Source organism: Pungitius pungitius, chromosome 3 (assembly GCF_949316345.1).
Source record: "Pungitius pungitius chromosome 3, fPunPun2.1, whole genome shotgun sequence".
Taxonomy (NCBI): domain Eukaryota; kingdom Metazoa; phylum Chordata; class Actinopteri; order Perciformes; family Gasterosteidae; genus Pungitius; species Pungitius pungitius.
This window is the reverse complement of record NC_084902.1, coordinates 13363652-13387648: the sequence shown is the minus strand read 5'-3', so window position 1 is coordinate 13387648 and position 23997 is coordinate 13363652. Positions and strand designations below refer to the sequence as shown.

Here is a 23997-nt window from a genome sequence, read left to right as displayed (position 1 = left end):
ACCTTTTTTATCTCTCCAACTGTTTAAAGCACACTTGAAATTGATTTTGTTAGGAGGAAGTGGCTTTTGCTTCATTAATAATATGGAAAGTGAATAACTAAAGTAACAGCATTTACCATTTGCAAGATAATGAAATTAGCAGGAATGATTACTATTGGCTGCATATTTAACTTGTGCAAGCAGCAAGTCTTTTTCATTTGCAGATGTGGGACAAATGAAAAAAGGAAAATTGAAAAAAAAAACTCTTGTGTGGAATGTGGTAACAATATGAAAAGGTTGGTCGAGATGCTGATTTTCTGGGATCATGCCGTTTGGCAGAGTTATCTTTAAAGAAAATAATAGTAGTTTAAAACCTCCCATGCTTACATGACGTTTCTACTCCTTTTCAGCATTCAGCAAGTTCAAAAGGGGCACTTTCCCGCTCAGCTTTGTTTTTCCAAGCACAAGAACTGTTGCCAACAGAGGCGACTAGACCGCACAAAATTGTTGACAGTGGTCCAAATCTTGTTGCCTAGGGCGACAGGGCAACGGTTACTGTCAAGCCCTGCCGGGGAAGTTATTTAGGGTCATGGTGCCCTCCCTGGCCTCTCAGAAGATGGCAGATATTTTTCCTCAGATTTTAGCCACTTGGTTACAGCTCTGATGCTTCGGCTTGCTGGGGTCCGTTTAAAGTGGGAGGTTCAACAAACTCTGAGTCAAACCCTAAACTCTGAGTTGATTTACCCTGAGATGGGAAACTGATTTTGGGGTATGAGTGCGTGCACTGAAGGCAGCAGGAATGGAGCCATGATACAAAGATTTACCATGGCAACCACCACAAACAATCGGTTGGCATACGTCACCCCTATTGAGCTGGAAATATTAATTCAAGCGTACGCAGAGTATGAACTGTAATTAGAAACAGAGCAACACGCTACTGCGGCAAAAGACAGAATAGTGTGGTCAGTTAAAATTGAATGTACACACTAAACATAGTCCATACGTTTTACTAATTCCCAGTGGGAAAATTACAGTTTTTACACTGTTAGAATGCACTACACACAGGCTTGAAATACACAACATGCTCATATTTAATCACAAGGATAATATCGCTGGTCAAAACTGGTACAATGGTATTGAACGTATAATGTATTTTATTCAGGTGCATACAGTTGAAAACACTTTAGTCTTTAACGTAACAGGATTTTATTTTGTTCATTTTGTCAAAGCGCGCGTGTGTCATTGGCTAGCCTCGGTCAGAGGGAGGAGCCTGTGAAAGAAACTCGAGTTTTATTGAAGAAGAGTTTAGTTACCTCCCGTTCTGAAACAAACAACACTCGATTCTTGAAACAGACCCCTGGTCTGTGTCTCAGTGTTGTGGCTCGCCTTAGCCGAGTAAAAAGGGCTACAAAAAGACACGATTGTTATGCATTGCTGTAAGCAAACTAAACCAGTAAATGGCCGGTAGAGGGTTATTTCAACAACAAAAAAAATAAATAAACATATTAAATGAATGAGTGGGCGAAATTCTATAAATACCATAAGAACCATGTTGAATTAAATTATTTTTGGGGGGTTAGCTACAGCATGCAGCATACATATCTTTTGCCTCCTCTTAGTTTTGCATTGATTTGACAGAATACTGTTGGTATCAAGATCTTGATGCAGCCAATTAAATATTTTGCATCTAATCGCACATCACAAGGACTCCGACAGCAGGTTACCACACAACGCGACAATTAAACATTTTTTCTTCTTCCTTTTGCTATCAAAAGAACACTTACAATTACAGACTTACAATCACTGCCTCGTGGAGGTTTGCCTCCGTCATGTGGCAGTTTGCATGCAAAAATGGCTTTACTTCACTTTTTTATCCTTACTATGAGTTTTTGTGAAGCCACATTGACCCGTGACCACCAAATTCTGAGCACTTCAATCTTGAGTGCCAGAGGGCTCACAGTACTCTTGAGATCACAAGCATGGACCTGACGAAGGGAAAAGTCACAACATAACGCCTTTAACAGCGTGGAGACATAATTTTAAAAAAGCTCTGACAAATGACCTCAGCGGGTTTTTATTTTAAATGTAATGTTAACGACTGTAGGCGTGTGTCTACCACATCGAGATGGCTGATAACCAAAGCTTTTGTCCAGTTGTAATTGGATTTTCACATTGGCAGCATACATACAGATTTGTAATATATATAATAAAAAAATATATATATACACATTTATTCTGAGATAAAAGGTCAAAAACTGTTGAGGCATTGATTCAGAAATCACACAAACATCTTGAGTGAAATGGTTTCTGAAGAAAAGGACCCCCTGCAGATAACAGAGCAAACGTTGCCGTCCAATCAGACACGTGTTCAATCGAACAAGTCGGTGATTCTCTGCACAGAACCTGACAAAATGTAGAAGATGTACTATGAAATCTTGTGGCGTCACCATTAAACACATGGAACGACTTACAAGGACCAACACTTTCAATTACTTCTGCTATACTGTTTGTGTTCTTTATTTACTATGACTGGTTTGGGCTTTTAACAACATCTAGGAAAAAAAAGTCCCCCCCCCCCCCCCCTCCGGCTCTCCTTTCAGAATACTGCTTCCTGCTTGGGCTGTGCAGTTCCTTTCAAAAGTGCCCTTATGTGCCTGGAGAAGACTTGAGTGTCAGCAAAAATGATGGGAACATTAACAAGTTGAAGCCGTTGGTTGGGTTTACGTTGGCCTTCAGCAGGAAGCTCGTAAATAATGTATCTGTGCGTCCTTTCGCTGCTCTGAGTCCTCTCAGCACATTCCAGGCACTTCTGCTTAATTTACCAGACTTTTAGCTCACGTGTTTTTTAGCCTGTTCGCGAAGCCCGCAGGTGGCAGATAATTCCACTACCTGGCTTCGTCTTTGCCAACTGCTCAAGTCATTTCCAAGTTCAAGCTGATGCCAGTCATCGCGGGGCTCCAGTATGTCTTCAAAGGGAGGAGGGGGCGCGTGGAGGGGATTCAAAGACACTGAAAATTACACTTTAATGTTTAGTGCTGCAACCGTGTTTACCGAGTTACAAATCACAAGGCTTTTGTCGCAATGTTTAGCAACTACAGCGCATTGATCAAAGCCGAGCGTGTAACTTTTTCAAATCCTGACGGCAAACTGAAACAGATGAGCGTCTCTTCCTCCGCCGCGAGGGAGCAAACAGTAAGCCACGGGTTGCAGAATCATCCAGGAGATGTGTTTACTTATTCTATGAACGTGTAGCGGGAAGTGTAACACTACCAGTTGCTACTTTGCATTCTGAGATCAGTGTTGCCCGTATCACACGCACTACAGGGGCCCCTGCAGATTTAGCCAGTTTTTAAATCCTGCTGAGCAGAGCTGTTTGAAGTCAGATGGGGAACCCTCTCGTATTCAGGGGACGGTCTTCTGTACCGGGCATTGGCCCAGAAACCACCTTGAATACGCTGATAACTTGCACAGGGCATCAAAAGGTGGTTTAATATGCAATGAACAGCTCCTTGTTAACCATACCAAAACAGCCTGAAATCTTATCTTCTTTGAATTCAGATAAACTACATACTTGATTTATTCAAACAAAACAATTTTACTTTCCCCCACTACAACTAGCAACTGCTAAACATCTAGACCATTTATCAAGTTAAACCAGTACCAATAATGACTATCAGGCTACAATAATCACAAGCAAGCTCCGCAAGGCATACAAAAAAAGAACCAAAAGTTGTGCATTAAAAATATATAGCCATTTATTTGTATTCCTTTATTTATGTCCCTTTTTAGATCAATATTGGAAGTTAGTCAGCCAAACTAATTTCCCTATTTCCAAAAATGTATAGCAGTGCAGTTCATACTAAATTCCATTCTCAAATGTAACGCTTTAAAGTTGCTACACATATCGATGAGACACTTCAAATCCATGAATGAACCACTCTTCACATCTGCACGAATTAAATCCCCATCAAAGCATTAAGTAGTAAGAAAAGACGCTACATCCAAAACAGTGGTGAAGAACACCGGAAGCGAATGCCAGGAATTGAGTTTTGTTCATAACGAAGATTAATCAGAGCACATGAGGCTAAAAATGGCCTCCGAAGTAACCACTTGACTGGCTGCCAGCAAACATCGTATCACTTAAAAAGCTATTTTTTTTGTTAACAGAGTCTGGTGCAGTGCTCACTGTAGCATCCCTGGCTGAATTATGGTCTAGTCTTAAACTGATGGTCCATAGGTATTTTATTGAACACACCGTAAGAACTAAGAGAAAAAATTAATATTTACACTGATTAGCATCTTACACAGAACATAAAGAAAACTTAATAACCTAAAACAATATTTTACAAACTTGAACAAATACTAACCTTGAGCCCCTGTCAACCGGGTGCTAAACTAATGAAACCGTGACTCTTTCCGTGTTTTTCTTTTGTTTTACCCTCCTTTTAACGTCTTATAACGTCTTATAACGTCTTTTAACGTCTCCCTCGCGCTTCTAACTACCCACTTCCGGTTTTCGAACCTTCAAAATAAAAGCGCAACCGGAAATACTCCGATTGACGTAACAAGATGCCTAAAATAAAATACTTAACCCTATATTTGAATACTCCCCCTATCAGAGGTCCTTTACACTCCCACAAAATCACGAGTGGTTTAAATGATAAAATGGAATACAAAGAACGAATGATTTCTAAACTCAAAATGACCTCTAAGGCTCAGTAAAACCACATTTAACATTGGCAAACGTTCACATTTGAACTCTTCATACAGTTGTTAAGTTAAACAGTCTCTAGGAGTAGAATCAACTTTTGAATGGGACGTTCAACAATGGATAGCTTGTCAGAACGCTGTCCTTCTTTTCCCGACCTCTGATCTCCGAAACAAATCTTTACTCTTCTCACTAGTCCATCTCTATCAGTTATTGTCTCTACAACTTTGGACAGTCTCCACTCATTCCGTGGTCGATCATCTGTTTTCTCCATGACAATGTCGCCAACCTTTAGGTTCCTTTTTGGAGTATGCCACCGTTGTCTGATGGCAATGTTGGAGAGATACTCTCTCTTCCAGCGACTCCAGAATTGCTCTGTGAGGTACTGAATGTGACGCCACTTCTTACGAGCATACATGTCCTCCCTGATGAATCTGCCAGGAGGTGGCAAGACTCCACCAGATTTCATGGTAAGCAGGTGATTGGGTGTCAGCGGTTCAGGACTGTCTGGATCACTCAGATTATCCACTGTAAGTGGACGACTATTAACGATAGCCATTGCCTCATAGAAGAATGTCCGCAGAGAAGCATCATCCAACCTGCCTGAAGAGAGTGAGAGAGTGGAACGGAGAACATTCCTTACTGTTCTTATTTGTCTCTCCCATACACCTCCCACATGGCTTGAATGGGGAGCATTCAGGATGAAGTCACACTGATTTTCAGCCAAAAATGTTGTTAGTCGATTTGCATCCATTTGCCTTAAGGCCCTTTTCAGTTTGTTTTTAGCTCCGACAAAGTTACTTCCTTGATCACATCTAAGTTGACGTACGGCTCCTCGTATGGAAAGAAAGCAACGAAGGCCATTAATAAAGGCATCTGTTGACAAGTCACTCAACATTTCAATGTGGATAGCACGACAGGAGAGACATGTAAAGAGCAGGCCGTATCGCTTATGCTCCTTGCGTCCTTGCTTGGTTGAAAATGGACCAAAACAGTCCATTCCACAATAGGTGAATGGTGGGGATGGATCAACGCGCTCTGACGGAAGATCTGCCATTCGCTGCTCTTCCACAGATCTCCTGAGTTTCCTGCATTTGACACAATGATGCACATGTGATGCCACAGCTCTGTTGATTCCTGGAATCCAGTATCCTTTTGATCTGATTTCATTCATGGTGATTCCCTTTCCTTGATGTTGAACCCTCTCATGACAATGAGCTATTATCATCTTGGTAATGTGATGATCCTTGGGGATGATCACTGGGTGTTTCTCTGAAGTAGGGAGCGATGAATGTTTCAGTCTCCCTCCCACCTTGAGAATTCCATCTTGATCCAGAAAAGCATCTGTGTGATGCAGTTTACTCTGAGCTCGGGGTCGGAATCCTTTAGTGATCAGCTTTATGTCCTCTGAATACACTTGGATCTGTAAGTCTCTTAGGATGACCTGCTTTGCCTCTTCTCGCTCCTGAACCGTACTGTGACCTGCTGATTTATCCTTCTTTACACGACGAATGAGACGCGCAACAGCTTGTGTGGCTTTATACCATGACGAAAACTTTAAAAGGCGGTGAGAGAGACTTTCTTGCTCTGTTGTTTGGACATTCAGTGTTTGAATCCTTTTGACTTCAGGGTCTCCAATTGTGATTTCTGTGAATGCCTCTTCAGCTGGACGTATTTCCTTCTCCCACAGAAACTGAGGTCCTGTAAACCAGTTTGATGTGAGAAGTTGCCTTACACTTGAACCTCTTGAGGCAAGGTCTGCTGGGTTCTTGTCAGTGGGAACAAATTGCCATTGTTGTGGAGTTGTGCTGAGATGTATCTTCTGTATTCTATTTGACACGAATGTGTGAAAACGACGTGCTTCATTGTGGATGTATCCTAAAACTACTTTGGAGTCAGTCCAAAAGTATTCCTTGACCTCCTCAAAGCCAAGCTCCTCCTTCAGGATGTTGCTTGCTGTAACTGAGATGACAGCAGCAGTCAGCTCTAACCTGGGGATGGTAAGGATCTTAATGGGAGCTACTCTGGATTTCCCCATAACCAGAGCACAATGAACACTTCCATCTTCGTTCACTTGTCTCAAATAAGAACAATGGCCGTACCCGTATGTGCTTGCATCAGAGAAGTGGTGTAGCTCTCTTTTCAGGATCCTTCCAAAGTCAGTTGGCACATACCAACGTGGTATGTTAATTTTCTCCAAATTCACCAGATCGTCCTTCCATTGTTTCCACACTGGTTGCAGCTCACTGATGAGCGAGTCATCCCAGCCAGTGCCATTTCTGCATGTTTCCTGAAGCACCTTTTTTTCCAGTCAGTATAAAGGGAGCGACAAACCCCAGTGGGTCGTAAAGGGAGGCAACTGTGGATAGCAAGCCACGTCGTGTTGCTGGCTGATCCTTCAGACAGATGCGGAATCTGAAGGTGTCAGATTCAATGTTCCAGAGGATGCCAAGCGCTCTCTCCATCTTCGAATCAGTGAGGGCGAGGTCAAGAGTATTTGTTTCACTGCCGCGTTCTGATGTTGGTATACTCTCCAGCACTGATCGGTTATTACTCACAAACTTGTGCAGTCTCAGCCCACCCATTGCACAGAGTTCCCGGGCTTCCTTTACAAGCTGAATAGCTTCCTTCACATTTTCTATACTCGTGACACCGTCGTCAACATAAAAGTCTGTCAGAATGAACTGGGAGCCAAGGGGAAACTGGCCCTCATTTTCCTTGGCAAGATGTTTTAGTCCGTAGTTTGCACATCCAGGTGATGATGCAGCGCCGAACAGATGAACCTTCATGCGGAACTCCCGTGGTTCTGCATTCATCTTTCCATCCTTCCACCAAAGGAATCGCAGGTAGTCTCTGTCGGCCTCACGCACATGAAACTGATGAAACATCTTCTCGATATCACACATCAGGGCAATGCGGTGCTGTCTGAATCTTAAGAGAACACCAACAAGATTGTTGATCAGATCAGGGCCAGACAGTAGATGGTCGTTTAGGCTTGTTCGATTGTACTTGGCTGAGCAATCAAACACAACGCGAAGCTTCTCTGTTTTCTTTGAGTGATATACCCCGTGGTGAGGAATATACCATTGCTCTCCGTCCTTTCCGTTGTCATGAACTTCCTCTGCATCACCCTTTTCAATGACTTCTTTCATGAATTTCATGTAATGTCCCTTGTACTTCTCATTGTTTAGAAGTTTTCTCTTAAGATGATTGAGCCGGGCACTAACTAGTTGCTTATTGTCAGGGAGATCTGGTCTCTCACTGAAGGGGAGTGGCATCTCAAAGTGGCCATGACTGTTCATTTGAATGCCTTCCTTTAAAATGCTCAAAAAGCGTATGTCCTCTTGAGACACCATTTTGCCGTCTTTACTGACATCCTTAAAGTCATACTCAAGAACCTTGATGGCATCGGATGGTGTCACTGGAGGAAGTTCTTTGACAGCAACTCTGTGGCACAAGTTGGTGAAGCTTAGTGAGTCACTGTTAGGTGATGAACAACCTACAATACTCCATCCGAGGTCTGTGCGAACGGCATACGGTTCGTTGTCTCCTCCTATGATTACCTGCCGTGGTGCCAGTGCCCTTGAGCAATTGTAGCCTATTAAAAGACCAACTTCACACTCTAACTGAGGTGGAATTTCATTTTCTAATGTTGAGAGATGAGTCCACTGTCTTGCCGTTTCACAAGTAGGAATGTGTGTATGGTTCACTGGTATGCAGTCTTTTGTATACGAAGGAGGTAGATCTATGACAGTAGAGGAATTATAACCTCGTACTCTGAGACCTGAGACCCTCTCACTTTGCATTAATGTATTCTTTCCAATCATGGTGGTTAACTTAAGTCTTACAGGATGTGCCGTAGTTCCTAAGCTACGGCTAACTTCTTCATCAATGAAAACTGTGTCACTTTGAGTGTCAAGCAGTGCATAGACAAGTTTCTCTATACCTGGGTTGTTTATAGAAGAAACCCACACAGGCACGATCATGGATGAACTGGTGGATGGCTCCAAAGTCTCTGCATTGAGTGACAGTGTGGTGGCTGCTCCCTCTGTTATGATCTGGTTAGAAACCAACACGGGTTTCATTTCACTGTAGTTGTCGTTGTGCAAACAAGTTGGATGTCTTCCCTTACAAGTGTCACATGAGTGTCGGTGACGGCATTCTTTGACACCATGGCCTGGCTTTAAGCAACCATAGCAAAGTCTGCTGTCCTTCACATATTTTCTTCTTTCATCCAGATATTTCCCTTTAAACTCAGGGCAAGAGTGTAGGACATGTTTGCTGTCTTGACAGAACATGCAGGGGAGCCTTGAGCCTGTCTTCGACTGCATGTCATTTTCCGTTTCTGCAACCGTCTCTGTATGGAGAACCCTGGATTTAGTGTTCCTTTCTGTCGGGGACTCTGATAAGTGTAGTGCTTGAAAGGAGGTTATTGGATTACAGGCAATCTCTGCTTCCCTTTCCATAAAAGTGACAAAAACCTCAAAGATTGGAAATTCCTGCGTTTCTCTCATAACTCGAGTGGCCTGGCGGTTCCACCGTGATGCTGCCCATTCAGGCAACTTAAGGACCAGCTTCTGGTTCTCTTCACAGTCATTCAGAATACTGAGACCTTTAACATGAGGCATGGCTTCCTGACATGCATGTAAAAAGTCAGCAAATGTCCTGAATCCTTCTGCATCCTTATTCTGGATCTTTGGCCAGCTTGCTAGTTTGTCTCTGAATGCTCTCTGTATAACAAATGGCTGACCATACCTGTGGTTGAGACGGTTCCATGCATCTTTGTAGGCCTTATCATCATTTCTGTAAAGTGTGCCATCAAGTGTCTTTCGTGCTGGACCTCCTACATACTTTCTCAGGTAGTGCAGTTTCTCAGCAAACGAGATGTTCTTTTTGTCAATGAATGATATGAACGAGGCCTTCCACTCTATAAACTGGATCGGGTTGCCACTGAACAGAGATGGTTCTGGCACTGGTAGGCGGTTCACAGCTATGCTATCTTGAACTGCTTGGGCAAGAATTAATATATCTGACTGTATAGGATATGCTGTTGTTTGGATGGGAGCTGGAAGCATGGGTTGTGGTTGAGAAACATTTTCCTGTCCCCTTGTGTTAAAGTCAGCAGAGCAAACACTGCCTTCTTGCATTACTTCTTGATTATAGATCGATAATCTGGCTCTTGCAGCCTTGACATTCTTCTCGGCCTTCAGTCGCGCTAACTCACGTTTATGCTCCTCAAGGTCCTTTTTCTGCTGTTCCTCCAGTCGTTGAATCATTGCTCGTTGTTTTTCTTCCTCTAGAAACATTGTATACTCAGCTTCCTTTGCTGCTAGCTCTGCTGCAGCTTCTGCTCTGCTAGCAGCTAGGATGGTGTCCACTGAGCGTTGACTTGAATGGAAGACTGTTGATCCGTATACTGAGTGTGCATAGTCTCTATTTAGCAGCTCCAGAAGACGTTGTTTAACTTCTTCCACGTCAAAATCACCATCTATGAGTGCCATTCTCTCATAAGCAATTTTAATAATGTCCTTTGTCACTGCCTCACAGGCATCAACACGACGTCTTGTCTCACTAGAGGGAGTGTTGTGATCTCTAATTTGCACATACATATCTGTAACATTGTCCTTTTCTTTCTCCAATGTGTCGATAAGAGCTGTAATTTGACTCTCGGAAATATTTGACTTTAGCTGCTCTCTGGCTTCACGTGCCTGGAGCTTCCATTGTTCATAAAGGTGAATGAGCCTTTTTTCCCTTTTGTGAGCCTCCTCATTCTTCATTGCAAGCATCTTCTCTGTGGGATTCCGATGACGACCAGATCTGCGAAGTTCTTCCTCTTCGCTAGCCTGATAGGCATCCGTTATCTGATCTGAGTGACTAAAGTCTGATGCAGATGCTCCCATTATGTCCCTCAAATGTAGACCATCACATCAAATTCCTCTGTAGTCGTCATGAACATCCATCAGGATCTTGGTGAGACTGATGAGGGCAAGTTCTTACTGTAGCATCCCTGGCTGAATTATGGTCTAGTCTTAAACTGATGGTCCATAGGTATTTTATTGAACACACCGTAAGAACTAAGAGAAAAAATAAATATTTACACTGATTAGCATCTTACACAGAACATAAAGAAAACTTAATAACCTAAAACAATATTTTACAAACTTGAACAAATACTAACCTTGAGCCCCTGTCAACCGGGTGCTAAACTAATGAAACCGTGACTCTTTCCGTGTTTTTCTTTTGTTTTACCCTCCTTTTAACGTCTTATAACATCTTTTAACGTCTCCCTCGCGCTTCTAACTACCCACTTCCGGTTTTCGAACCTTCAAAATAAAAGCGCAACCGGAAATACTCCGATTGACGTAACAAGATGCCTAAAATAAAATACTTAACCCTATATTTGAATACTCCCCCTATCAGAGGTCCTTTACACTCACTTCAAATGAAACACACTGCGGCTACATTTCATCACAACCAGCAAGCAAGAACTACGAGACCGAACCAGCATCTGTGCTCCGTTTTAACCGGATCGGGACCAGCTAAACTAAAAATGCTAAGCTAAGCTAAAGTCACATAGAACACCTCACATCTAATCAATATCTAGGACCAACAACAATATCTTTGTTATCATGGATCGAAACCAAGTACACTAGCAGAAACGCCCTTGGTTTAGCATATCTCAGAATGATCCAATATTGTTTAAATTTTTAAATATAAAAAGGTAAACATGTTAATTTTAAAAGGTGGGGGCGCCCCCCTAATTGGATGTTAGGGTATTATTAAATAGAACAAATGTCTGAGTAAAATACAATTTTGGATCAACTCTTCTTTTGGCAAACACCCTACAAAATTGTGCCAAGTCACAGTCAAATGCACTGTGAATGCATTCATAGACACAAGGCATGTTGGGAAGGTGAAGGAGAAACGATCGCCGTGGTCCCCTGGTAACTAGGCAACACCACCCGTAGAAGCCGCATGTCAGGGTCAAGAAGGGAGGTTTGTTTTTTTTAAAACAAGGACATTGACTCCATTAAACAATTCATCCGCTCAATCAAGCATTATCTTTCCCAGAACATCAAAAAAATGTTTTCACTTAGATTATACTTGTTCTAACTTGGAAGTTTAGTTATTGGTGATAATTACCGCCTTGGGTGATTTACAACAGTGTGAGAGAAATTAACAAGCAAGGGAGAGAAGTGGCTGGCTTCAGTGAAAAACAAGACAGAATTTGTCATTTCTGTGACTCTGCCGGGCGACCCACTGTCAGCGTCTCCTCACGCCAATGAGAAGTGGAGCAACCAAAAATGTTAATTATTTATCGAGCCGCAACTGCAGGAAATGCCGCTCCGGAAGATCATCTTGTACTTAAGGAAAGAGCACATGTATTTGAACTGTGGAGGAAATGAACCCTCCGATGTAGGGGACAATGATCCGTCCATGAAGGGAAAAGAGACACTTGTTCACTTTATCTGGTCGGGGAATTAAGGCTTTAATGGAGGTGATGAATGATTTGACCAAGATTTGAACAAGAAACAAGCAAAATGGCAAACGTGAAAACTAATCTCTGCTCAAGAAATAAACCGCTTTCCTTACCTGTGAGCCTTTTCCTGTTGAGCTGCCAGCCGACAAGTTGAAATGGACTGGAAGAAAAGAAAGTGAAAAATATATTATTTTACGCAACGGTACTGAAAAAAGCAATGGAAAAAAACACCAGCGTAAGCAAGCAGGGTTGAACAGAAAAACCTGCTCCAGGTTATTTTATTTGAAAAAGAAGAAGGCTCGTTAACAAAAGGTAATTCCTTCCTGCTGAGCCTACGTCGGATCTCTGAGAGCACCATTCGTCTATTCCAGTTTGTAATTAGAGCACTGAGAGTTTCTCGCAATTAAATTGCCATTGATTCTGAGATGAGAAAGTCTCCTCAAAAAGATTCCCAGGATTTCAAATCGATGCATCAAAAACAGCGGTGTCCCTAAGAAAGGATTTATACAGCCGTTTAAATTAAATCAGGCGCATTGCTCCCCAACATCAGTCGGCTTTAAATCTGACTTTAATTAGGTGACATAACCCGAGAAAGAGTTACATTTCCATCTCCTCAGCGCCACTGAGCAGAAACGCTTTCTAGGAATTTGGGCTTAAGTGTAAAAAAAAGATATAAAAAGGTACATTTGAGATGACTCATTATGCAGTAAATTGATCAGATAACACTTCAAAACACCTCAGTGTGTCAAGACACACAAGATGTCTTCAAAAGAGCAGATCACACCTACATTTGGGGAGTGATTACTGTGATTACGGATTCCACAGAAAGACTGAATTGTCAGAAGGGATTCTGGTTTACGTTTGTTTTGTATGCAGCTGGAATACTGCATTTTACTGTTCATGGAGACTTTTTGTGATGAGAATATGAATGCTCAGAATATCTGACGATAATCCTCCGTATCATTTCAGTGCCTGGAAATACTGAGCTGGGAAAGAGGAGCATTTCATGAATGGAATTCACCTGTTTAACATATGAAAAATCACATCTTGAGTACTATCCATAGTAACATTGCTCACATTGAATGAACTGTGAATCAATGAAACTAGAAGCCATAAAAGAGCACAGAAAAATGCGAGGTTTGAACATCCACAGGTCTGTGAGAACTAAGGAAACTGTATCCCCTGAGGACCACATGATGAATGAAACCCCAAAAAACCAGAGCTACATTAAAAAGGACCTTGAGGTTTTTTATTTTATCATGTGATCATCCATCACAGTTTTAGCAGTTGGTCCGCTATACTTTCCTATATAGATAATTAGGGCTCCTAAAGAAAAGAAAAGCCTGTGCCTACTGAAAAAAGGATGCACTATGGGAAATAACAATTTGCATTAACTGCCTCCTTCATTCATCAGCGACAAAAAAAAACTAATTCAGTTTTATCTCAGACCCACAAACCATAATTGCCATGTGAAGCTCACAAAGCATAAAATATGATCCAGCAAATCCCGAGCTCCATAGAGCTAGTAGGCACTATATTGTCTGGCACGGGACGCCATTAAACCACTTTGGCATGAATCAAACCCTCCTACAGGAACACGTCCGTGGCTCTTTACACGATGGCCATCTTTTCTGCGTGCGTCCTGGAGAGGGAGCGGCAGAGACCCGCGGGGGAGAGGAGGAACCCCCGACGTAAAGTCAGGAGTGCTGATGGGAGCACCTGCATCTTCAGCCTGCATAATCAAGTCTGTTGTTTCCGAGCATGTTTTCATCGGCCCGCTTTGATTTCAGAAACACTGCAAATCATTAGACATGCTGAAAGCCCAGAGTTCTTTGCAACGACCTTCTCAGTTTCACATTGTCTGTGTGAGAAAAATGCAGCTCCCGATGCAATTAGCCAGGGAACACGGTGCTCACCACTGGGGAAAGGAATGAGGCTGCGGTGGATGTACAAAGACATTTTGTACCATGTGTAGGGTGACAATACTTTAAGGGTATACTATTCCTTTTTGTCCAAGATGAACGGTTGTATCTATCAGCAGCCACATCCAGAGTTATTAAGCAATACTTTGCTTGTAATACAGTTGCTTGGTGTGACCGAACTCTCTGCGTCATCCAGGACTTAATGGGTACTTTGAATTGGCCACATTTGACACTGCACAATTCAAGTCTACAGATATGGAGGTGCAATACATGAACAATGAATGCTAATCAACTGTCGGTGCCAGCTTCAAAAAGGCTTCCCATAATCACCAAGTCCACATGTCATTGTTCAAAGCAAATTCGGCTGACTAAAGGCCTTTAAAAAAGGGAAAATGGTAAAGTGTCCAGCTTGCACAGTACTGCCACCCAAACCGATGCACAGACGTCCCCAAGCAGAGAGCAATTAAACCGAGCCCTTTTAAATCCAAGGGCAGCAGCTCCCAGCTGAGGAGTTTCTGCAGAAAAACCGTCTGTGTGGCAAACAATGGCGTCGAGCGGCAGGAGAGGACAGCCAAACATTCAGCAAGCAAAAGAGACTCACATGTTTCCTGCAAAGCTGACACATCTATGGTTGCAAAGGGGCAGAAAGTTCCTGCTAAATTTCTGGAAAGTTTCCATGGGAATTTTGAAATAAACAAAAAGTGCCACACAGACCACACTACTGCAGGGCTGAAGGGGTGGACGCGGGGGGAGGGTGGCGCGGACGATACGGCTGACAGGGGAGTAACCAACGCGGCTTGAATCGTTTTATTAGCCTAATGGCATGTTCATACCAAACGCGTCGCCAGCGTCTATGCACAGACCCAATGACTTATTGTTAAACGACACACTGGCATACTAAATATTAAGTAATATAAAGGACGTTTGCTCAATGATAACGTGTGTGTCTCTTAAAAAAGCCGTTTGGTTGTGCTTGAGCGGACGGTGTCTCTCCACGGGACACTTTCCTCGGCATTGAAGCATTACGTGAAGTCCGGTGCCCAATCTGAGCCAATGAGCTATCAAACAGTCTGACGGCCAGCACCATGTACCGCTGGAGGCGGCAGTCATCCAGGCGCAGTTCTTGTAGAAGTCGGTGAAATTCACAGAGCTGTTAGTACAAAAACACGACTCTGGGTGATTCGACGTGAGTAGAACTTCCACAACAACTACAGTCGCGTATGATGCGAGGAAAAAACAATAGCAGAAAGTTGATCTGTTAAAGGGTGATAAACCACGTCCCGCGTCAAACAGGAATACGCGATGTGACCACAAATGTACCCTGAGAGTCCTGATGTTGAGGAAATGGACATTAAGGAGGACGTTGATGAGGTCCAGGAAGAAAACCTTTAGAGAAATGAAACTAAAAAAATGAATGAAAGAATAAAGTTCTACTCACAAAATATCAAAAAAGTTGTATTAGAAATGTTTGCATGCATGTCTGCTTATGACAAGGTAAATACAGTTAAATTACCCCAGAATTTCCAGTTTATTCCCATATATTTCAGTTAATTCCTGTGGTTTGCAACTTTGAATATTCCCGGAATTTTGCAACCCTAGGCACATCACATGGAAACGTAAGAGCCCACTGAAAAGTGGACTTCCACCCGCGGGGCAAAGCTCACCCAAATGGCATTCTGGTGTAGCCTGTTTATGTCACTGAGGTGTGTTCAAATTTAACACAAAGTTCATCTTCATGGAAATCTGATGGCTGCAGAGTTTAGTTTTTTTTGCCGTCTGTAACCCCAGCAGTACGAGTGTAGGCTTCAGAGAACTGGTCTGCAGATTGCGCCTTCAACCATATTGGAGGATGCTGGGATTCAGGTGCCAATGCAGGACGCAGTTTGCTTAACCGGTTTGTCGGCATGTAGCGAGTTTCATGCAGGAGATGGGCACAAATTCTCCATTTACGGTTGGTTTTCTATTACAACCATTGTTGTTCACCATACAGTTACTGCGCACAGATTTCAGACCTAGAAATTTGAAAGCTTTTAGATGAAAAAAATACATTGTCACTCGGCACAATGCCTCAATGCGGACGCTCTTCTCTGTCTCTGACAGCGTGACTGCTCAGACCGTTCTAAAAAAAAAAAAAAAAAAAACGTATCAAGAACTCAAATTCATTCTGCTATGACCCCTGGTCGTTTCATTCTTGTCTCTGTGCATTCAAGGAGAGAAGTCATGCATCTCAATAAGCAACACTTTTAAGTCTGCAGACCTGATTTAACATCAATTTGTGCTGCATGGGTGTTTGCTTCTTTCCTGTCGCCTGCCAGCCCTCTCTCCCTTTGAAATTTGCTTTGTGCTTTGTCTGAACACATTATACATTTTTTTTATTGAGTTTTGTATATGTAAATGTTTCTTTCTCTGATTATTTCATGGATGAACATATAACAGGGACAGGCGGCAGACACTGTCAAGGTAAAAGGAGTTCATCAAAAAAGAGCCACAGATGGCATGGCATACAGTTTGCCCTGAAACACACAACTGTAATAATGCCTCGGATTTGTAGGTCAGGCATGTGTGGTGCACAGGATTCATGGGCCGTTGTGTCATATTAAATCTCAACGTTTCATGTACATTCAACCCCCGCCAGCAGCATCTAGAATCCGTTCTGGCACTCTGAACCCAGGCGCGGGACTCTATCGGGGTGATTTATTTTGATCCAAATACACTTAAACGTTGGAACTTTTGACAGATCTCCATGTGTTCAGATACTTATTATGGCCATTAATTAGCAACATGAACTAACAGTTTAGCATGGAGTATGGTGTCTGACATTCCATAAGTCATTTGTTCATCAACAATGCATCTCAAGTAACATACAAAACTGGTAAACCAGCAGTTTACACCACTGTCATCAAAGGTTAACCACATTGATGCAAAAAGTCCATTGCCAGAAAGCTGTCCTGCTGATAGGGGAGCAGATCCTTCGGTTCGTTGATTTACCAAAATCTACAGATTTTGATGCATAAAACCTTCCATTAGCTCTAATGTGTGTCATTGAAGTTAAATCTAATTTAAGAGACATCAATAACACATTCGGCATCTCTACCAGGTGCACGGTCCACTGAACCCTTAAGACATGCAGAGAGAAGTCATCATGGCTACTTGTGTCTTTAATCTCGGCCTTTCAACCACTACCCAAAACTTGTGACAGCTGGCGGTTCACTCCAGAGCTTTTCTCAGTGCCTGAGCTCTCTCCTTACCATCCATCAATCCCGAAATCCTTATGGTTACTCCCTGTGACACTTGAATTGAGGGGTCTCAGGATCTGGGGATGGAGGGATGAAACCAACCTTAAACTAAGATGACAAGAAGCAATAACCTTGGAGGTGTTGTGCTGTGAGACTGTCAGCGACAAAAAAAAGAAAAAAAAGAAATGCAAGTGAAGTTGCTGGAAGTCCAACATGGAGGTGCTGCTCCTCTCGACGACCCAGTCATGCTCAGACAGCTCCGGTGCACACATTGCAAATGACTGCTGAGGTGGCACCATGATCTCGCCAAACTGGACGCCCTCCAGACCTCGGCAACACATTGGTGTTTGCTCTATGAATATTACATACCAGCCCTCCCGCCCAATATTACCCCATCCCTCCTGAAAAAGTCTAGAACTTAAAAAAACAGCGGACGGAGAGCACAAGCAGACTGACTAGAACCCCCCCCTCCCTCCCATTGAAGTTGTAAACTCCTGGGAAACATACAGTACGGGGCGAGCAGAAGAGCAGCTTTATCTCTGCGCCAAACGCACAAAGCGGCGGATTGCCGCACTCACCCTGGCTCTTAAGATTTGAGAGCGAAAGACTTATCCTAAATAGTATGTGACAACAGACTCTCAAAGATCTGAGTCTCTGGGTTAACTTATACTCCGAGAAAAGGAATACATAGAACTCAATTTGATCCGAGAAGAAGAAAACACTAGTAACGCAACGGGATAAAGAAGTCTTCAGAGGCTTCATAAATACATGGCAGCTGCTGATAAATCCCATCCCAATGATATAAGTGACTTAGTTCAAAGGGGAAGGGAATAGAGGGCTGCGGAGGCGTCTCACCAATTCACTTTACAAATGATTTAAATGTACAGTAAGTGTGTCAGGGCTGGCCAGGGGTGATATACCGGTTTCATATTTCCTCATGACATGAACTTCTCACACTGTCAGAGACAAATCTGAAAAATCCAACGCAAGTTAACGTTAGTTCAGAAAATGATTTGTTGCAAACGTGGTCGAGCCGCTGGTATTGCCTCTGGTGGCAACGCCAGTAACCACAACAGCTAAGACACTAATAAAGCTAACTGGCTAAGACAATAACACAAAGCTAACTCACACAAAGCTAACTCGCTAAGACACTAACTCACACAAAGCTAACTCGTTAAGACGCTAACTAACACAAAGCTAACTCGCTAAGACACTAACTAACTCGCTAAGAAACTAACTAACACAAAGCTAACTCGCTAAGACACTAACTAACACAAAGCTAACTCGCTAAGACACTATCTCACACAAAGCTAACTCGCTAAGACACTAACTAACTCGCTAAGAAACTAACTAACACAAAGCTAACTCGCTAAGACACTAACTAACACAAAGCTAACTCGCTAAGACACTAACTCACACAAAGCTAACTCGCTAAGACACTAACTAACTCGCTAAGAAACTAACTAACACAAAGCTAACTCGCTAAGACACTAACTCACACAAAGCTAACTCGCTAAGACACTAACTAACACAAAGCTAACTCGCTAAGACACTATCTCACACAAAGCTAACTCGCTAAGACACTAACTAACTCGCTAAGAAACTAACTAACACAAAGCTAACTCGCTAAGACACTAACTAACACAAAGCTAACTCGCTAAGACACTAACTCACACAAAGCTAACTCCCTAAGACACTAACTAACACAAAGCTAACTCGCTAAGACACTAACTAACACAAAGCTAACTCCCTAAGACGCTAACTAACACAAAGCTAACTCCCTAAGACACTAACTAACACAAAGCTAACTCGCTAAGACGCTAACTAACACAAAGCTAACTCCCTAAGACACTAACTAACACAAAGCTAACTCACTAAGACGCTAACTAACACAAAGCTAACTCCCTAAGACACTAACTAACACAAAGCTAACTCACTAAGACGCTAACTAACACAAAGCTAACTCGCTGGGCAGTTGGGAGTTGGCCAGCAAGCGGTGAACAGCGGCTCGGTCTTTTTCAGGATCAATGAAGGAATGTGTTTACTTGAACGAAAAATACCGTGATATACAGGGATACCGTCACATTCTTACAAAATACTGTGATATACAGGGATACCGTCACATTCTTACAAAATACTGTGATATACAGGGATACCGTCACATTCTTACAAAATACTGTGATATACAGGGATACCGTCACATTCTTACAAAATACTGTGATATACAGGGATACCGTCACATTCTTACAAAATACTGTGATATACAGGGATACCGTCACATTCTTACAAAATACCGTGATATACAGGGATACCGTCACATTCTTACAAAATACTGTGATATACAGGGATACCGTCACATTCTTACAAAATACTGTGATATACAGGGATACCGTCACATTCTTAGAAAATACCGTGATATACAGGGATACCGTCACATTCTTAGAAAATACTGTGATATACAGGGATACCGTCACATTCTTAGAAAATACCGTGATGTGATTTTTTTTTTGGGCACACTGCCCGGCCCTAGTGTGGGTCTACAATATCTACATATGATGTGTGTAGTTATGACTAAAGAGGCATCATTGCCCTCCCCCACGCCCTTTTTCTCTATACAAATTATAGCATATTCTTTACCTTGTTTTTTAAAGTAATGTTACAATTAAAAAAAATGGTTTTCTCATCGTATGTCAAACCCAAATATTAATAGCAGTATAACCAGACGCATTTCTTGCAGAATTGGGATTCATTCACACTGCAACCGGTTCGTTTGTTGTCTTGAACATGACATTCAGATTTCGGTGGTATTCGCTCAGGAAGATGCTGCACTTTCTGTTAGTAATAAAATATGTCCGGATACTTGTGTATTCTGGTATTATATATCTTTCAGAGACAATTTTCTCTGAACCCGACAAGCGTCACCCACAGTTCAGGTAGGACATCCACATAATATATAATAGTGCACAAATGCAACATCGGTCTCTCCCTGTAACTCGCTGCAGCCACACGTTGAGTGACACGTTGAGTGGCTGCACCGCACCCAAAAGGACTCGTGTGCAAGCCATGAGCAATGGCATATCTCTCTTTTTAATGAAAGACATCGCATGCACTGCCCTTATTGATTGGCTCTGTGTCCAATTGAACAATCAACTCCATGGAAAGTGTTTCAAAATGTAATTTATCTACAAAGATCCTGCAGCTCAATACAACTTTAAGTACACCAAAAAGTACATCAACACTCTCAGCCCTCTCACGTGCTGTGGATAATATGCCCACCCCTTCCTTTCTATGGCAACCAAGAGAGGAATGAATCACTGCATGTCGTCAACTCTTGTACTTGTGTAGCTGAATTCCTGCAGCACAGACCCGCTGCCGGAGAGAGACGGGGCTCCGTGGAGCTCCCACCAGTGTAGCGTCGACGTGTCGGGCAGGAGAGCTACGAACACTTCCACACATATTTAACCCCCTGAGATAACCCCCTCTGACTCTTACATGCTCCCTGAACCGTCAAAATGTCTGCACGACACCCACAAGGCGAGCCATTACGTGGAAGAAGAGAAAAGAAAACGCTGTTTCAACTCCTCGGGAAGTTGAATAATGGCTCCGCACTTCTCCACAACAGCTGCGGAGCAAGCAACAACAAGCTTTACACCTTTTTGGAAACCAGCTCGCGCAGCCGAGGGTGTCGGAAGGTTCCGCGCACATTAGAAAGTAAAGTGAGTGACGTTACTTACAGAGGGAGAGCAGAATCAAGCAGCCTGCCACTTTGTGCCCGGTGTGAGGGTCCAGCATCCTGGGAGAGTCCCGCGAGCAGTGGAGGCGGTGCGTGGGCTTTCTGACATTTAAAAACGCGCGCACACACTTACACACACACACACACACACACACACACACACACACACACACCAGAGCTTTTCCTTCTCGCAGCTTCACAGAGAGCGAGTAGTGGGTTTAGTGCTCTTCCAGCAGGCATTCATCCCTCCCCAAAAAAATGCATCCGTGCGAGGTGCAGGCACGCGCTCTGCTGGCGGGAAGCAGAAAGGAAAGAGACGTACACGAGCGCCTCAGTGCTGATGCCTTCAAGTGCTCTTCCAAAAGTCCCGTTTTAGTTGGTTCAGCGGAAATGCAATTCATACAGAGGTAACAGGCCTTATTAACAACACACGGATGTCTTGATTATTATTTTTACTGTGCGTTGGAACATTGTGCAGAGGAAAGGCCTCCTCCAGTTGTGTAACAAAAGGCATATTCATGATTAATTCTTAACAACCACCGAGGACAAAGACTCAGCCTTCTCCCGTCATAGAAAGATGTAACGACAAATGGTATTTGGTACCACTATAACTGGTAGTTACTGAGTTACTGGTGTTTTACAATAGATTTGAGTTGAGATGAAAACATACGTAACGTTCAACTGTATCAGATTTTATGCTGTGGTGTTACAATTAAGGATACATGTCAGTTCTGTATCGTTCCCGGATTGGCTCGGTTATAAACTACATCATCCGAAGGGAGTGGGCTTTTCTGAACGTTGTAGGGAACCTGACAGCTTAATGACCCAGTACAAATGAGTGGCTCCACCCTGCCGGAGGTTTGATTTAACATTTAAGTGATCGAAAAGTAACATTAGTGCAAGTGCATTACTATCTATTTGATCGAATTAAAATCAATATGATACAAATAAACATGAACAATCGTTTGAATATATTCACTATAATATCAAAACAACTTTGTTGTTGACAATATCTTCTTTGTTCTGAGCCCCATAAATGCTACATTTCAGCAATATGGACCTTCTACTTTCACAGCTTGATTTGTTTTCTGTCGTGTGCAGTTCTACATACATCGAACCCGGCATCCTGGGAAAGTGGCATTTTTTCAAGTGCACTGACAGGACACGCCAGATTTCTGAACACATGAACTCTGTGTCTCCCGTAGCTAGGAACAAGATAATCAAGCCAGTGTCGCCAATGATTTTTTATACTGTGATTATAAATGAAAGGGCACATTTGTGGAGAGTAATGCTTACTTGATTTTACAAAAACACACTCAGACTTTCTGGTTCAGGACTGCTTGCGAATGAAGAGTGTTTGTGTGATAAAAGCCTTGGGTCTGCAGTTCTGTGAGAGGTGCACATGTCCTTACAAAATTGAAAAATCTGCAGAAATATGTAGATTGTCATTGAAATGACCACCATATGTTTCAACATCACGTGCTTTGTATAGGCTGGGTGTAACTAAAATACATGGTTTTGTGGACAGCTGTGACCTATAATTACAATGTTTCCCACCTAGAATTTCACAATCCTCCACTTTCAAAATAACTGTTCTCTCCCTCTATCTGCGCTTACAGTATATTCACTGAGCAACTCTGAATAACAAGAAGCTTAAATCCATATGGGTAATTATGGCATAGGGTAGTACTAATAGGATAATTGTTGTGTCTATAAAAATCTCCAGGTGTTTGTTAACATTAAATTGCACAGCGTCGTACTTCCTGAGTAATAGGGCAGGATTTTGGTAAATACATTTTGGTAAGTGTGCATGGTAAAGGTGAATTGCAGATTTTCTCTGGTTATGATTTCTGGGGTCCAAAATGGGGTCCAAACTAAATATTAACACAATATACTTGATGAGCTGTGCAAAATGCAATTAAATGCACACACTATAATACCTCCCATTCCATTATTCTATTCACTGAAAGTCACATTTTATTTTGTTTGCCCACACAAGATGTGTCCATCTCGTACCTGAAATGCTTAGCCAAAGTTACGTGATTAGTTAATATGAGATACTTTGTCTGCACAAACTGAAACATATATGTATGAAACATTTTTAAGTATGCTGGCTTTTATTATTGATACAATATCCTATATAACGCCTTTATCAAAACCAATCTGCAAGTTTAGGGGTAACTCAAACCAGATGTAAACACAACTCCAAATATTATCACCTTAATGTTGCAGCAGTTTCGCAAACATTTTTTTCCACCAGATGAATGGATGTACATTATTCACATTATTCACTGATCTTTAAACCCCGTTTTGGTCCCCACCAACTCTTCTTAGAAAAATATCAGGCTTTGTTATGCTATGCTATATTCACTAGCTAGTTGCTAATTTGGTCTCTAGGATGGTAGACAGGGCGGACTCTGGGTTTTCAGACATTTCTTATTAAAAAAAAAATATTCTCAGCTCTCAGGAATACTGATTGCAGTCTTATTATTTATTTATTTGAGCAGTAACCATTCTGCTCAAAAGGACATAAATGCCAAAGCTGTTATTGCTCTAGTCAAATGTAAATGGTTTTCTAATGAATGTTTTTTTAATTTCGCTTCATGCCAAGACTTTGAACTGGACAGTTGTGGGTTTCAAAATACAAATGCTAACCTACGGTACATTTGTTTCATCCATTGCTATATTTGAAAGAATGTCTTTACAATTTTGGATGATCCGGTTTCCCAAATGTGATCAAAACAGTTGCATGTCTTCTTCCGTTGACTCCAGCTCCTCTGTGTTGCCAAACGAGAGTCTACACTAGTCTTACACCGGTGCTTGGTGGCTCCGCGGCATCAAAGCCTTTCGGAGAGTAGTGGTTGGATAGCTTGTTAGTGTGCCTGGCCATTTCATGACAGAACCTGAAATGCACAAGAATTCATGCTTGCTCTCAACAT

General features: G+C 42.3%; 1 protein-coding gene across 1 annotated transcript in view; it reads right to left on the bottom strand.

The window, feature by feature from the left end:
* Positions 1 to 21333, bottom strand: part of b3glcta (beta 3-glucosyltransferase a) — a 55001-nt gene extending 33668 nt beyond the window's left edge. The window contains exons 1-2 of the mRNA XM_037469530.2: positions 21060 to 21333; positions 12281 to 12327 (exon numbers count right to left, since the gene is read on the bottom strand). Coding sequence (XP_037325427.2) covers positions 12281 to 12327; positions 21060 to 21117 — 105 coding nt within the window. The 5' untranslated portion in view covers positions 21118 to 21333. The remainder of the gene's footprint in view (positions 1 to 12280; positions 12328 to 21059) is intronic.
* Between the last annotated feature and the right edge of the window lie 2664 nt (positions 21334 to 23997).